Below are 16,631 nucleotides of genomic sequence, written 5' to 3'. Positions count from 1 at the left end.
TCATGCTGATGCCAGCTTCAATCTGAAACATCCAGAAACACTGTAGACTACCAATTCAATCAGTTCCGGTGGAGCCCCAACGTGACCCGGTAGAGAAGAACTTGTCCTCCCCTCTTTGACTGATTGTTCTTGTTGCCTGTCCCTTCTCTTGTCATTTAACAGAACTTTTTGGACTGCTGAAAGGGGTTGTATTCCGACCGCTGGTTGCTGGAGACATTTTGACTATATTCTGGACCTGCGTTGTCGCGTAATGCGTCATATGACGCGCCGCGTTAGCGCACCCGGAAGTGCTCCGGTGCGCAAGGTGCAGCTTCCCGGAAACGATCCAGAGCGCGGCGCGCAGCGCGTAACGTAAGCATAACAGGTCATGTGACTTGTTAATAAAACTTTTCATTGGTTCATTTTACTTTTGTTATTCTAATGATGAAAGGCTTGGTTATATGACCTAAAAATAACGCTTTTCATTGCTTTCGAACAGTTTTTTTTCCCCAAATGATGAAAGCCCCACCTTTTTTTTCTCACTCTGACTTGTAAAGCAAAGGACCTAGATGCATTTACAGTTTATCACTAACAATGTTCCAGGCTAATGTATTTTCCCGGGAAATTTACAACTGTCCTGCAAGTAAAATATTCCTTTTTCGAGAAAAAGGGCGTTTCTTCGTCCCATGAGGGAGCCGTTGAGCAAAAGAGGCTCGGCCTGCTGTCTTAATTGCTGATAGGCATGAATATCAGATTCTTATCGATCACTTTATGTTGCAGGAGTAGAAAACACAACAGCCCTTGACCATTTTTCTTTACTGCGTTCCTGCGTATTATACCTTTTAACAGTCATGTAATTGGACTGCTTTATTTCACTTGCCTTTTACTGATTCGAAAACAGTGGCTATTATTCAAAACTTTACCAATGTAGGTACTACTACCATGTTTAAAAAAAAAAAAAACCTTTATTGTGAAAATGTCAGTATACAAATACGGGCCTATAACCACGTGTGCCGGCCACGGAGCAAACTGGAATCGTATATGATGAGGGCACATTTACACTGTAGAAGAACGTAACGGGCGACCCATTAGATTGCAAGAACTAAAGTGTCTACCATTTGCGGAATCGGTGGACGTACATTTTATAATTAAAGTACGACAGGGCCAGTTACAATAAAATTATCTAGATATACATTTGCGGGCAAGTACCATGGGTGACGTTAATTCGAACTTTCAATAGTACAGTAATCAATAACACATCAGAACTTAATATCAATAGGGATGTCAAAATGTTCAATCAATTCTCGTCCCTGCTCGCCATGTGCTTCAAAACTGCATACGTATCTCGTGATATCAAGGTTGGGCAACCAGTAAACAACAAGGAGTTACGAGTCCCATTTATACCGGCGCCATTTTGGACGCGGCCGGGCAGGTCCAGGATATAGTCAAACATAACAAATGAGGCTGACGTCTCTGAAGCAGTTGACGCACAGCAGGACATAGCAAATAAACATGAAGTCTCTGAAGCTGTTAACTCACTGCAGGACAAAACAAGTGAACCTGAAACTCTGGAATAATTATCGCTCAGAAGAACAACACACAAAACTCTGTAGTGTCTGAGGAAAGTAAAACAGAGAAGGGCACTGTAGTTTCAGACACACTTAACACTAATGACTTAACAAAGATATTGTCTGTCTATGAAGCAGCTGTCATGTTCACAGAATTGACAAAGAAGTGTGCAGACACCAATGCTATTAAGAAACACAAGGAAATCCCTAACGCATCTGCATTCTCGGAAGAGGTTGACACAGATGACATCTTAAGGAACAAAGAAAGACAAATTAAGGATGAGGAAGTTGTCACTTTAGTTTTTTCATCAGCTAGCGACAGCAACAAACACATTGTAATGGAGATTAGAGAGGCTACGGATGGGTGAATAAATTATCAAAAGAAATGGCGACTCCCCCCTTAGCAGATTAGCTAAATCTTTGCGTAATTTGGGCATAAAAGTTATATTATTGAAGTAGATGGTTATAGTTCTGGTTAATTTCCATTCAGAGTGTCCTACACAGCACCACTCTAGGTAAACACTACTTTATGTAAAACCTGGGACATAGCACTCATTGGAATGTTTGTGATCTTTCCTGTTAAGTTGCATCATAAGTTATTTTAACCATTCCATATAAAGCCATGCATAAAAATGAATACATAGACACAAATAACATGTGTATCCAAAAACAAAATACAGATTTCGGCCTTATTTATTGCCTCTAGTTTTCAAAGGCAAATTTCTGTGGAAAACATGCACATTAAGGGTTGCCTTTCCTTAAACCTTTGTTTTAAAAAAAAAATTGGAAGAAACAAAAAGTCTTCCCTTCCATAAATAACCCAAGACTTTTATTTTGTTATGGCAAGGGAACGAAATGGAGAATAAACTATAGTTGGTCACCATGGGGTTTAAAGAAGGGATGGTTCTTCACCAGATTAGATATTTACCCAGACCCTAATTCTCCAATGTGATGAACTAGGCTAAAATTCTTCTGGTGCCTGCACCCTGTCACAGAATATCACCCCAAAACATGGAAGCGCTCAAACACCAGACTGAGTTGAACCCCACAGTAAGCCTTATTTCTTCAGGGCCTCAGAATTTCTTTTGCTTTGCTCATGGAAATTGTGGGATATAGGAGAGATAAGGTGTCACCATTAAGAAAGGGTAGTATTTAAATTTGCATATCAATTATGTTTAACCTTTTAGACATCTGATATGCTAGCTTGAACTTATGCTTTACATTTGAAGCTGAATTCAACAGCTTAAGTAGGTTTTCGTAGTTGTAACTTTAAAGGGTGATCTAGCAAGCTGTAAAGATTTTCTAAAACAGTGGAGCGTATTTAGTTTTTTAATGTACATGTTTATGAAACGATTACACAAATGAAACATTTGTGAGTTTTAAATTTCCGGAGAAGTATAAATCACCAATAGTTTTCTCTGTAGATGTTTTTCCATTAACAATCCTAGTTCCATCACCCGCCCAGGATATCCCTACTGTTCCCCATGTCATAAAACCTTAGGATGTTCAATAACTGAAACAGCTAATATGGGTTTACTTACAGGGGACATCTTTTGTTCTGTTTTGTAAAGTAAAACTATTGTGAACGCAAGTATTATACACAGTAAGTGTTTAATATAGCATTTGTCAGTCATTGGTTAAGCAGCTAGGACCTGTTCACTCTTGACACCCCAGGTGCTGTGTATGTTGCACTATAGTGCTGCATCGGGTACATTGTTCTATTTTTTTCTACAGCACCCTCAGTGCATGAACAACTATAGCAAGAGTAGAAAATATGATCATTGCCTTTTAGTCTAGACTTCATTTTATGTGTTTTGATTGCAAATTGGAGACAGTTTGCATTGATATGCTTTGGCACCAATGTTCTACTTTTTTATTAAAGTTTTTTTGCTGAGAAAAAAAAAAAAATGTCTCCACCAACCAGCGATCGGACCAGAACCATTTTCGGCAGTCCAAAAATGTTCCGTTAAATGACAACAGAAGAAATAGGCAACAAGAACAATCAGTCAAAAGAGGGGGCGCTTTCGTGAATGGGGCCCATGCCCTAGCAGGCAAGCGTTCGAGTTCCAAGGTGTCCCAGGGCCATTTTAGTGGACCAGGCCCAACTCCAAAGAGCTGGCCACCATTTTGAGAGTCCTGTTGCAGCCGGCTATCGCTGCACCACAAGAGTAACCGCAATTCAGCTAGATGGCGGGTGAGTCACTGTACCGCAAGAGCGGGCGGAACTCAGCTGGAAGGCGAGTCAAACGCTAAGAGGCACCCCACTGCAGATGAGGTGCCTCCACCTGGGGAAGAGGGAGGTGCCTCCCCCCCCCCCCCCCCCCCCGGGCACCCCACGCAGTCTTTCGGCGCAGCATTGTAGGATGGCCACACCAGTGAAACTTGCTGGACACCACCTCGGTGCCATCCGGATCTCAGCGCGTTCGAGTCACTGTACCGCAAGAGTGGGAGAAACTCAGCTGGACACGCCGTCTTTCGGCGCAGCATTGTAGGATGGCCACACCAGTGCGGCAACTTGCTGGACACCACCTCGGTGCCATCCGGATCTCGTCGCGTTGTGCTGCCTTCGGCGTACTGTAGCAGCAAGAGTGACCGCAACTCAGCTGGACACGCCGTCTTTCGGCGCAGCATTGTAGGATGGCCACACCAGTGCGGCCACTTGCTGGACACCACCTCGGTGCCATCCGGATCTCGTCGCGTTGTGCTGCCTTCGGCGTACTGTGGCAGCAAGAGTGACCGCAACTCAGCTGGACACGCCGTCTTTCGGCGCAGCATTGTAGGATGGCCACACCAGTGCGGCAACTTGCTGGACACCACCTCGGTGCCATCCGGATCTCGGCGCATTGTGCTGCCTTCGGCCTACTGTAGCAGCAAGTGCGGGCGCAACTCGGCTGGAAGGCGAGTGAAACGCTAAGGGGCGCCGCACTGCACATGAGGTGCCTCCACCTGGGGAGGCGGAAGAAGGCCGTTCGCGCCGCCTCCCTCCAGGCACCCCACACCGTCTTTCGGCGAAGCATTGTAGGATGGCCACACCAGTGCAACTTGCTGGACACCACCTTGGTGCCATCCGGATCTCGGCGCGTTGTGCTGCCTTCGGCCTATTCGCACATCGGTCCGCTACTGACGCCGCCTCATGGGCCAACGGGTTTTGTATGCTTTTTATAACCCAAAGCCGCATAACCGGTCATGTGACTTGTTTATAAAACTTTTCATTGGTTCATTTTACTTTTGGTTTCCTAATGATGGAAGGCTTGATCATATGACCTAAAAATAACACTTTTCATTGGTTTAAAACATTTTTTTTTCCCAAACGATGAAAGACCCACCTTTTTTTTTCTTACTCGGCAATCAAAAAAGGTTCCGTTAGATGACAACAGAGGGGACAGGCAACAAGAACCATCACTCAAAAAAGGGGAGGGCAAGTTCTTCCCTACCGGGTCACGTTGGGGCTCCACCGGAACTCATCGAATTGATAGTCTACAGTGTTTCTGGATGTTTCAGACTGAAGCTGGCGTCCGCATGAGAGCACCACCATCTCGTAGCTCCGTCGTGGCCATTCCGCAAGCAATCATGGCAGCCGCTCCCCACCGGAAGCCTGCGGGAGTATGGGGCCCCCAAGACTTTTGTAGAATCTTCAAGGCTGAGGGGACGCTTTCGAGAATGGAGCCCAAGCCCTAGCAGACAAGCGTCCGAGTTCCAAGGTGTCCCAGGGCCATTTTAGTGGACCAGGCCCAAATCCGAAGAGCCGGCCGCCATTTTAAGAGTCCTGTGGCAGCCGCCTATCGCTGCACCGCAAGAGTGGGAGCAACTCAACTACATGGTGAGCGAGACGCTGTAGATGCAAGAGCGGGCGGTAAACAGCTGAATGGCGGAAGAGGCACAGTGTAGCAAAAGCGGGCGGAATGGCAACTGAAACGGTAAAGGGGCGCCCCACTACAGCAGACGAGCCTCCACCTGGGGAGGCCCATTCACGCCGCCCCCCCCCCCCCCCCCCCCCCGGGGCGCCCCACGCCGTTTTTCGGAGCAGCATTGTAGGATACCAAACCCAGTGCGGCAACTTACTGGACATCACCTGGGTGCCGTCCAGATCTCAGCGCGTTCTGCTGTCTTGGGACTATTCGCACAACAGACCGCTACTGACGAGGCACAGTGCAGCAAAAGCGGGCGGAAAACCGCTGAATGGCAAGTGAAACGCTAAAGGGGCGCCCCACTACAACAGACGAGCCTCCACCTGGGGAGGCCCGTTCACGCCGCCTCCCCCCCCCCCCCCCCCCCCCCCCCCCGGGGCGCCCAACGCCGTTTTTCGGAGCAGCAATGCAGGATACCAAAACCAGTGCGGCACCCAGGTGACATCACCTGGGTGCCGTCCAGAACTCCGCACGTTGTGCTGCCTTGGGACTATTCACACAACAGACCGCTACTGACCATTGTTGCTTCTGTTTTAATAAAAAAAATGTTAAGGTGTTTACTGTTTTTGTTGCGATGTATATATTTATAAGTTATTAAAGTGTTATAATCCTACTACTTTGTTGGAGTGCTATATATTTTTAATGTGACACATAATTGGGAAGACTTTGATGTACAAAAAGGCATCCCTGGAATCTTCCGCTTCAGGCTCGGTCCCACACACCCTCACAGTGAGAATCCCCTCCCCAATCACAATACAGGATGGTTATCAGATAGTAGGAACGCGTGTGGTGTGACGGATCTCATCGGGTGGGGGCCTTGATCTACTGTAACTCCTTTGAAGAGGGGTGATTCTTTACAGTTGAGGCCATAAACTACATCCGCAGGGCTACGTGATAGCCTGGGACCGGCCTGGACAATCAGACACAAAGGAAGAGGAATGTCAGAGGGTGCGGTAGTGAATAGGGTGAAAGGGTGGTGTCGGGCGGGCACAGGGTGTGATTCTCAGGGAAGAGCAGCGCAGATGGGGGGAGGTTTATGGCCCATGCATAAGACAGAGAGCGGGGGTGACCAGTGCGTGGGGGAGATGCTTGTGAGGGTGGGGAGCCATGCTGAGGATCGGCGGCGTGCAGAGAGTGGGTCTGGTCAAGGCATCTAAAATGGCTGCCGTGCACGACAAAAGTGTGACATTGGAAAAAAAGCAAGATGGCGCAGACAATGTTTATCAATATGAATTAATTTATAACAATTATTTTTAACAATATATTTAGTCGCAGTGACAAAATGGCGGTCAACACTTCCTGATTTCCATCGAATCGACCGTTAACAGACGTCACGATCGGCGGCGTGCAGAGAGTGGGTCTGGTCAAGGCATCTAAAATGGCTGCCGTGCTCGACAAAAGTGTGGCATTGGAAAAAAAGCAAGATGGCGCAGACAATGTTTATCAATACGGATTAATTTATAACCATTATTTTTAACAATCTATTTACTCGCAGTGTCAAAATGGCGGTCAACACTTCCTGATTTCCTTCGAATCGAACGTTAACAGACGTCACGCAGCAAAAAAAAAAAAAAAAAAACGCTCACGCGCAGCCGCTGGAAGACAAGTATCAACATATATGAGCCACCCTCAGAAAACATAGGGGGTCCGGATACGTCTCCCGTACCCCCTTATACCCATTTCTCACATTGCTTTTCCTCCATCTTGTAATTTAATTAAATCGAAACACAAAATGGCGAATTCCCATTTCGCGTCCCGGTTCACTACCCGGTTCGCCAACCGGAAAGCGCTTCTACCGCAAAAAAATCAATATTTTTTTATTTGCCCCACGGGACCCTTTAATAACCCCAACATCATTCCTAGGGGGTCAAGAAGGGTCTACCTTGCCCCCTTTCATTAAATTCCCCCTTCGTTTTTCTCCTCCTCTTGTCTCTCGATCCTACCGAGAGACAAGATGGCGGCCGCTCCGGACTGTTTAGAATGTTGACAGACACCGGAGAGCCAATCCGCTTGGCTTCGCAAAGCTCCGTTACTCGAAAAGTACGCGAACTGGAGCGCTATCCGGGACGCTGTCACAGATATATCTGTTTTTTTAAACGTTAATTTCTCAAAATCCACTGGAGCACACATATTGAGACCCAGCAAAGGCACATCGGGCTTACAGTCCCTACAATTTTGCCAAGTTTCGTGTAAATCCATTCAGCCTTTCGAGCTAAAAGTGAAGCCAAACGCCCTATGGAAAAATGAATGGGAAAAACGCGTTTTGGGACCCCCCTTTTTTCTCGGCCCCCCTTGACGAAACCCCCCCAAATTTTCAGGGATTCCGTCCACAAACGCCAAAGTTATTAGACATAGAATTTTCAAAAGTTCCATAGAGAAAAAATCCTAACTATATATACCTACTGGCGACCGCCAGTAGGTAATAAAAAAAAAAAATGTATATATATATATATATATATATATATTTATTTATTTATGTCATTTCTAAAGCGCGCTGCAACCCTACGGGCATCCTGGCGCTGAAAAAAGTGCAACTAAAGAAACTGAACAGCAAAGGGACAAGTGAGTGGAACAGCTCTAGGGAAGTGTAATTTTGGGGAAAAGCCAAGTCTTTATCCTTTTGCGAAAAAGCAACAGTTTGTTGGTTTTCCTAATTGCCAAGGGAAGGCTATTCCAGAGATGAGCTGCAGCTATGCTAAAAGCTCTGCCACCATGAGTAGCTTTCCTAATCCTAGGTACACTGAGGAGGTTAGTGGATGAGGAGCGGAGGGTCCGTGTGGGTTCATACCACTTGAATTTGGCCTGAAGGGGCTTAGGACCCAAACCATGCGCTGCCTTGAAGACGGTGCACAGGGATTTGAACCGGATCCTCTGATGAACGGGCAGCCAGTGCAACTCAGCTAGAGCAAGGGAGGTGGTGGACCGACGTCCTCGAGAAAGCACCATCTTTGCAGCTGCCGCCTGGATGCTCTGGAGTCTGGAAATCAGATAGGCAGGAGATTCCAGTAACAGAGCGTTGCAGTAATCCAGGCGGCTGAGGATGGTACTTCTGACCACGGTTGCTCTGGTGTGTGCTGGAAGTGAAGGCAGCAGCTTTCGAAGGCCCCGCATTAGGGCGAAGCAGCTGCTCACCTGTCTGTTGACGTTGGTCTCCAGACTCAGGTTGTCATTGAGACTGACCCCCAGATTCCGCACTGTTTTTACTGGTGCCAGTGGCTCACATGAGTCTAGAGGCCAAAAGCCAACAGGCAGGTTTCTGGCTATTCTTCCCACTTTGCATTGCATTATCTCAGTTTTGCTGCTGTTAAACTGTAGTGAATTTCTTTTTAGCCAGGTTGCCATTTTCATTATGCAGGTGTGGAAGGTCTCAAGAGATTCTGTATGGGCACCATCCAGGGAAATCATCAGCTGCGTGTCATCCGCATAGTTGATCACGCTAATGCCGTGAGCCTTGATGATGGCCATCAGGGGCTGCATATAAACATTAAAAAGGATCGGGCTAATCGCAGACCCCTGAGGGACCCCATGTGGGATCATAGCGAACTCAGACAGATACGGGGGCAATGCCACTGCCTGCCATCTATCTGACAGATAAGAGCGGAGCCAGTCAAGTGCCATACCCTGTACTCCAAAGGTTTTCAACCTAGTCAGCAGGATGTCGTGGCTCACTGTATCGAATGCGGCGGACAGGATATATATATTTATATATATTAATCTTAACTGTGTAATCCTGTCCTTTCTGTATTTTTGATAGCTTGGAAAAGTTGTTTACTATGAAATGCAGCTAACTATAGTCATTGATTGGAATTCGCATGTTTTGCCTTTGTTGATCTTTCTCTTAACCCTATCGCTGCTGCCGTTGGACGTCGCGCGAGCTACCTCTCTGGTGCTGCGCACGTCCAACACAGCCGCACCCGTTTCTTCCAACGTTCAGCACTGGCGCTGAACGTTCGAAGCAGTAAACGGGTTAAATAAGTTGATAATAAAACAATGTGATATGGTGCGGTTTAGGCTATTCTTTAGCTGCAGCTTTTACTGTATAGTTATGATTCAATACATTTTTCAGATAATATGCAATTTCATCAACAATGTTGCTTCTATCTCAAATGCATGAAATTAATACAGAGAATCTGCTGCATTCTTTACTTTTTGCTGCATAATTTAGACCGCCTTGCTCTATAATTTGGTCCTCCAAGCCACATAATTCTAGTAGCCCAGAGAAAGTTAGAACTCTACAGTGGTGTATGACTGTCAGTATGATGATTAAGTACATTTTTCACAGGCAGCAGTGAAATATTTCCCATATGTTATGGTTCCCTGTGAAATATTAGTTTTTGTGCCACTATAGGGAATAAAATCACCGGATCATCGGACATGAACAAACGTGTGTGTCTGTATGTATGTGTATAGATATATATATATATATATATATATATATATATATATATATATAGTGTGTATGTGCATTTAAAGTTTCAAAGAAACAGGATCGGAGCACTCTCAGGATTTTACATTTGCATTTATTCCAAACAAACGCGGTGGATTTAAAACGTGGCAAACGAAAGAGGACTGGTGATCACATTCTCGATACCTCCGTCTTTTACCGCCATGTCTGGTCGCTATATCACATCCAAATATCTATACCTGTGTGTGCATAAATAACTATATTATACGTCCCTTTAAGGGAGGGGGGATGGGAGAGGGGTGTAATAACGCTGTGCCGAAAAGTAGACTGCGCACGATACTGTGCACATGAAGTGGGATATAAATGAGAAAACCTGTCTGGGTTTGTCTGTGCACTTAGACTTTTTGTGGATTAACGAAAGCTATTTCTTTGATTTCCAGGGTACCCCATGTGCTGAACAAATTAAAGAATTGATTCTAAGCCAGTGTGAGAAGAACAGCGCACAGAGTATGGTCGAACAGCTGGATAAGCTTCTAAATGACACCAGTAAACCCGTGGGCCTCCTCCTAAGTGAAAGATTCATTAATGTACCAGCACAGATCGCTCTGCCCATGCACCAGCAACTTCAGTAAGACTCTTTCTGAAACTGCTTTGGAACAGTCATTTTTTTTCCAAATGGCTTCAAAGATGTTATTTAAATGTAAATGTGCTGGAGCCGAGGGGGGAGAGAGATGCTATAAATTCAAGCAAGTGACAATAAGTTTGATTATGATAAGCTGAGAAAACTGAAATCCTTTTACAAGAAATGCGATATGTACTTGTAATTGCTTTCCTTATGGTGCAGTTACAACACGCAGGTCAACATTGCCTGTTCCTTTATGGTAAAACTCATAATAATCACAATTTTCGGAGAAGAGCCGTTTAACGCAACTGTTCAGCATGGTACCGCACCAGTCCTAAGTGCTGCATTTTGTAAAGGGAAAAAACGATTTTTGTGTTCAGAATTACTAAGTAGTCCTAAGCAGAAGGAAAATGCACAGGGCCATGAATCTCGGAAAAAAATGCTGGTTTGTTATCGAGAGTAAAAAAAAGATTTTATTTAGCACATAAGCTCATTAAATATGTTGACACCAAATTCAAATACTTGAAGCTCAACATAAATAAAGTCATGTTGTGTAAGTAATTTCCTTGTAATGAACTTTTCACAGTAATTTGAACGGTAAAGCTTTCAATCCTTTTGGAAAAAACGTTCTGAATTTGATTTTTTTAACATGGTTCTATAAAAAATATTAATTGCTTTCCCTGCACTTCATGACGCTTTTCTTCTCTCATTAAATCCTTGAAAATGCTCTGAAGAGAACAGTCAAATATGTTTTTGTGGTGCTGATGGTGCCAAGAATGTAAAATTTTTCAAATAGTCATATATCATAAACTTTCCCACTGTACCCACTTCTTTTTGACTCGGTCAGCCACTGTTTATGTACTTGAGCTCTTGGAGTCTCCTCTTACTGTTTTTAGGTCGAGCCTAGCGGCAGCGTGCACATGCGTCTTGCTCTGCGAGCCATGCTGAATTAGGGTATGCACTAGAAGCCCCTCCTACTCTCCGCCCATTTTTGTCTTCGCTTTGTGTAATTGTCCTTCTTAGATGCTGGCTTCTGACTGGACCTTTTACTCGTCATCTTGCATGGTCTGCTTTATCTTTGCTATGAGCACTATTTTGTTGAAAGTTTTTTAAAATGTATTATTTGCAGCTCGGCCCTCTTTCACTTTAGCGGCTGCGCTTGTTTATTTGATTAATTTGCTGCGCGGTCCGCTCCCTTTAGCAACAGTGCTTGTTTATGTAATTAATTTGCAGCACGATCCGCTTTCACTTTAGAGGCTGCGCTTCTTTATGTAATTAATTTGCAGCCCTCCATGTGGCCTCCCTCTGCCCCCGAATTAAGTTCACTCGGTGTCCCTAACAGCAACACTGCACAAGCTCCGCCTCTGAAGCTTCCACGGCCTGACACCACCCCAGACTCAGAAAGTTCAGATGAGGGCCAAAGGCAGGGCTGCAGCTAGGCACCTCACGGGAAGCTTGGCTCTGTTGTGGTGAAAGGCAGGCACTTTTACTTAAACAAGCATTTGCAATGCAATAGGTCTCACATTTACGCGTCTTTAAGCTATTGACTTTGTAAATGACAATGCCTTTTATTTTTGTTTTCATTTTTAAAACATAAATAAAAGGCATTTTCATTTACAATGCCAATAGATTAAACTTGCGTAAATGCAAGACCTATTGCATTGAAAATTACTTGTCCAGCATGTCAGGGAGCTTTGTCTTTTTAGCTACATCGTAGAGGCCCAAGCCCTAGCCACTTTGCATAATTGACTATCATCTTCTGTTCAGAAGCGCTATAGAAGCGGCCTGGGCAGTGCTTAATTTGTAAAAATAAATCAGTGCTATGGCCCTCATCAGGCGTTCACTGCAGCTTGCATCACATATTTCCCCTGCCAGTGACAGTACCAACACATCATGCTCCTACATGTGACAATTCAGACTTTTTCAGACCCCCAAAGCTTTAAGAATGGCTTGGGCAGCAGTTATTAGTCATTCTAATGTATATTGAATTAGCAAACACTTATTGTTGTGGTTATCTTCAAATCAGAGAGTCCGTACCACCAAGTGGCAGACTGTCATATGTGCCGGTCTTGACAAATAAGTCCTGGGGACGAGCACCAGAAACCACTTGCTCAAATTAACTGCTGGAGGTTAACCTTTAAGAAAGCCAATTTAGGAGCACATTCTAATCTAAACACGAACATTATTTGAGCTCATCCTTTTCTGTATGCAGTGGATCGCCTGTTTTTCAAAGAAATCTGTGAACGAATTAAAATGACCAAGTAGATGTTTTCTTTTCAGAAAGTTATCAGCCAGTATTCCCCATGACGGCTGTACATTGCTATAGCAACCGTACAATTTTATGAACCTATCCAGGCTTTGAGTTAACCTTATGGCTGTGGCATTGCTTAATTTGTGCCAGTGGTTTCAGGTGGTGGGTACCAGTAATCATTTTTGGGTACCTGGATTATTTTTCCATCATCAGACTTTGAGAAAGATAGCGAAAGTCCAATAATGGAGGAAGAAGTAGGAAGGAAAAGTTATGAAAACAGCATCAAATTGAGACAGCAGGGATGACAAGGAACTTGTGCGAGTGAGATAAAGAGACAAGAAGCATAATGTGGTGGAAGAAGTTGACAAGGTAATCGGGGGCAAAGAAAGGGTCAAAAACTCTTTGTTCTTCTAGACCAATAATGAGTGATTCACAAAAGTACATATTTTCACAGTTACAATATTTTATAAATCCATCCGTAAATACTTTTGTTTTAAGGATCTATTTTTACGATGAGCAGAGAATTCCAGAAAACACAGCTCCAACAATGGTTCACGAAGTACATTTTTATGCATTGCTTGTGTGGCTTATGTGTGAACAAAACCCACATAATTATATTTCGCTAAATCAAATTAATGTATAGCCAACACATGTTTAGTCCCGCATAGCATTAGTTTTATGCTCCTCATGCTTGTATGTCGCAGTTAATTGGTGTACATTCTGTTTCAAATTGAGGGATCATTGTACGTTGTTCACGGTCCACTTTAGAAAGTGAAAAAAGAGAGTGTAGTAGTGGAAAAGAAACCGCTGTTCTTATTTAAGAAACACAATATAGTGAGCATGTAATACACGCTAAGTATATACAACAAGTTAGTGTGAAAAATGGTGCCACAAGAGTAATTCCACACCCTACTACACAAGGTGTGAGTGCAAATGGGACGAAGCCCAATGTGCAAATATGTCCAAAAGGAATACCCTGGCCCTCCACGTATAAACCAAATAGGTAATAGTCTGTCCTAAATGAAATGTTTTTAAATTAGAAGTTTTCTATATTACAAAAGAACCGTAATTCAAAGATTCTCAATTGACTTCTCTTTTGACAGGTTCTATCTTTCGTATTTTCAATACATTGATAAACAAGTTGCGTCAATCCAGTTTTCAAAACAGTGATGGCAGCCTTAATGTAGTGATGAATAGGCTAAGTCCATCCAATTTTCTGTGTGTTGGTAACTGCTGACACGTGTTTCGTCACACAGTGACTTTTTCAAGGCTGTATAACAGTAAAGAACATATATTGAGGAACAGATGACTGTTTGTAAAAGATATAAATTGTAAAATACAAGGTATCAGTCGTGACAAATGTCAGAAATTAACGTCCCCAAGAAAGCCAAAGGAAGGAAAGACCAGATATTAGGAGAACGAGCCATAGTCGCCATAGGTGTATTCCATGTGTAGTATAGAGTCGTAGGCATGCAAAAAAAAGTGCAATAGATAGAGCCCTTGCTTGTATTATTCCATCCAGATAAAGTTTTTTGAAAAAAAATGAGTAAAGAAATGTGACACCAAATGTGAAAATAGAACATGATAATGTAAATAGGTTGTCTAACCTCCAAATAAGCTTCCAAAGTTGTCAGTCGCCTAATATTGCATAGCAAGTCTATTCGTACAGATCGCATCCTACATATGTTGTGGGGAGCGGGTAGCACCTCCCCCATACATAAAACTAAAAGTAGATTATATTCTAGGCAAAATCGTCAGGTCTAAATGTCAAATGCAAATAGACAGATGATGTTGGTTTGGTCGTGAATACAAACCGTAATTCTTGTGGTTAGAACCGAATCGATGACTCCTAAACCCATTTTCAAATATATTAACTTGAGAAGACACCTGATTTACTGTATATTTTTCTAAATTGTAAAATGGCATGTAACCTCTACCAGGACCTTGATGAAGTCCCTGTGTAGTGAGAACAAAAGAGAAGGGAAGACGTCAACTCCACCTTCACAACATGTTCGCAAAAACATGGGAAAATGGGTGTAACCCCTATGTTGTATGGAATTTACCTTTAGTTGATGTTTGAGTAGACTTAGAGTATGTAGCAAGGGGTAGTTCTGTTGTGTCTACTTTTGGAAGTGTTTTGGGTTTTAAGGCTTCGGGCACCAAAATATCTTTTATAAAATCTAGAGTCCTCTTTAGAAGTTTTTTGTAGCATGAACCGAGGGTTCCTACCAATTTATCAATATTAAAACTTTTTTTCTGTATTAATCACATTGGCCAATTTTGACAGGACGTGGATTAGTGGCTGTAGTCTTGAGTTTGAGCTTATGCTGTCTGAGCCTTTTGTGCCTGAAACAGCAGTAATTGAGTATCTTTTGAGGGAGAACCTATTTTAATCCTGAATGGTTTACCAATATCAAATATAAGTGCAGCGTTGAGTACGCCAGAGTGTACCATTGTAGCGGAATCTGCCCGTGCTGCCCTTCTGATTGAGCCAGTGAACTTCACCTCAGCTGTCAGTTTGTCGGTGTCTTCTCTGTGTGCTTCTTTCTCCCTGCCTGTCTTCATATCTCATGTTGGTTCCGATTCATTTCTTTCTTTATCACTTTGTGTCCAAATCCCAGCTGGTCCTGTCTTAATTTGCTGTGTATGCTGGGCTCCTGCAGGCACTCATTCACCAAGTCTTCTGACCTTTTTAAGGCAGTAATGAGCTACCCCGTGTCTGTAGCTTTTCATTGGAAGTCAGCGAGAAGAGAAGATACGCATGTTTGCTCTTGACACGAACACCATTTTAAAGTTAATCTCCTGGGTTGCTGGAATTAAGTGTTTTTTAAAATGCTAATCGGACTGTTTTCGAGCTGCAAATTAATAATACATTTTCCATTTGCATCATGTGTATTTAAAATGGAAGACCATCAGGCTCACAGTGCCCCTGGCTTCATTCTCATTATGGGCTCTATCTTTTTTCTTTTCTTTTTAAATCTCTTCACTCTGCTTTTCTACGGACTTTTACAAGTGCAATCTACACTTTAATGTTTTGAACGAGTTTGTGTTCGTTTCCATGAGTTACTTTAAAAACGCAGAGTTTTTGTGTGCCCTTCTTTAACTGACTGCACTCAACAGGGTCTTTTTGGCACATCCCGAATGCAAGGCCTCTGTGAGGAAGTCTGCTTTACCAGGCTTATCTTCGGAGACTGCATCTGCTGGCATGGCTGTTTGCATGTGGTCTCTTCCTGTTAAGTCCGTGCCCACAGATTGTTTACCAAGAAGGCCGTGTGCTTCATTTTGAAATGGGATATAGCATGCAGAGAAGAGTTCTCTTTCTAGGTGCAGCACCATGGTCTGAAAGTCCTTTTGAAGTTGGTGTGACCATTCACTCCATAGTAGATAACTGCATTGCAGATGTGGTTCTTGGAACACAAGGACCTATATAGGTTGTCTGTTTTTAGGTCTCGCGACCTATCAATGCGTGCAAGCGCATTGAGCGGAGCTAGAATTCATGTCGGCAAAATCGTCTTCAAACCAAGGGCTTTCAGCCCCGCGTTTTTTTTGCAGTTCACGTGAATCACGTGAGCAAACATGCATGCGCATTCACGGCCAGGGCTTCTCCTCCCCTAATTAATCATGGCCGGCCGCAGGCCGGCCGTACTTTCAGTTTCCCGCTTCTCCTCCCCTAATCATTCATGGCCGGCCACAGGCCGGCCGCTCACAGCACATCAAAGGGCTTCGCCCAGCATGCGCTCTGCGGCTTCTCCTCCCCTATGCCCCCAGGCCGTGTTCCCTCCCCTGCTACCCCATCCTCACTCATCCCTCGCACCCCCTCCTCCTTCAGGTCCCCACCATTTGCTTTTGCATTAAATTTCCCTTCCATAACCCTTTACGAATAATGAAAATTATAGTT

At 43.9% G+C, this 16,631-nt stretch overlaps 1 protein-coding gene across 1 annotated transcript in view; it reads left to right on the top strand.

The window, feature by feature from the left end:
• The window catches only part of BCCIP (BRCA2 and CDKN1A interacting protein), a 157,662-nt gene that overhangs the window by 63,310 nt on the left and 77,721 nt on the right, over positions 1-16,631 (top strand). The window contains exon 5 of the mRNA XM_086922571.1: positions 10,301-10,488. Coding sequence (XP_086778697.1) covers positions 10,301-10,488 — 188 coding nt within the window. The remainder of the gene's footprint in view (positions 1-10,300; positions 10,489-16,631) is intronic.

The sequence above is a fragment of the Lissotriton vulgaris genome, chromosome 5 (genome assembly GCF_964263255.1).
Source record: "Lissotriton vulgaris chromosome 5, aLisVul1.2, whole genome shotgun sequence".
Taxonomy (NCBI): Eukaryota; Metazoa; Chordata; class Amphibia; order Caudata; family Salamandridae; genus Lissotriton; species Lissotriton vulgaris.
This window is presented reverse-complemented; position numbering and strand designations above follow the sequence as displayed.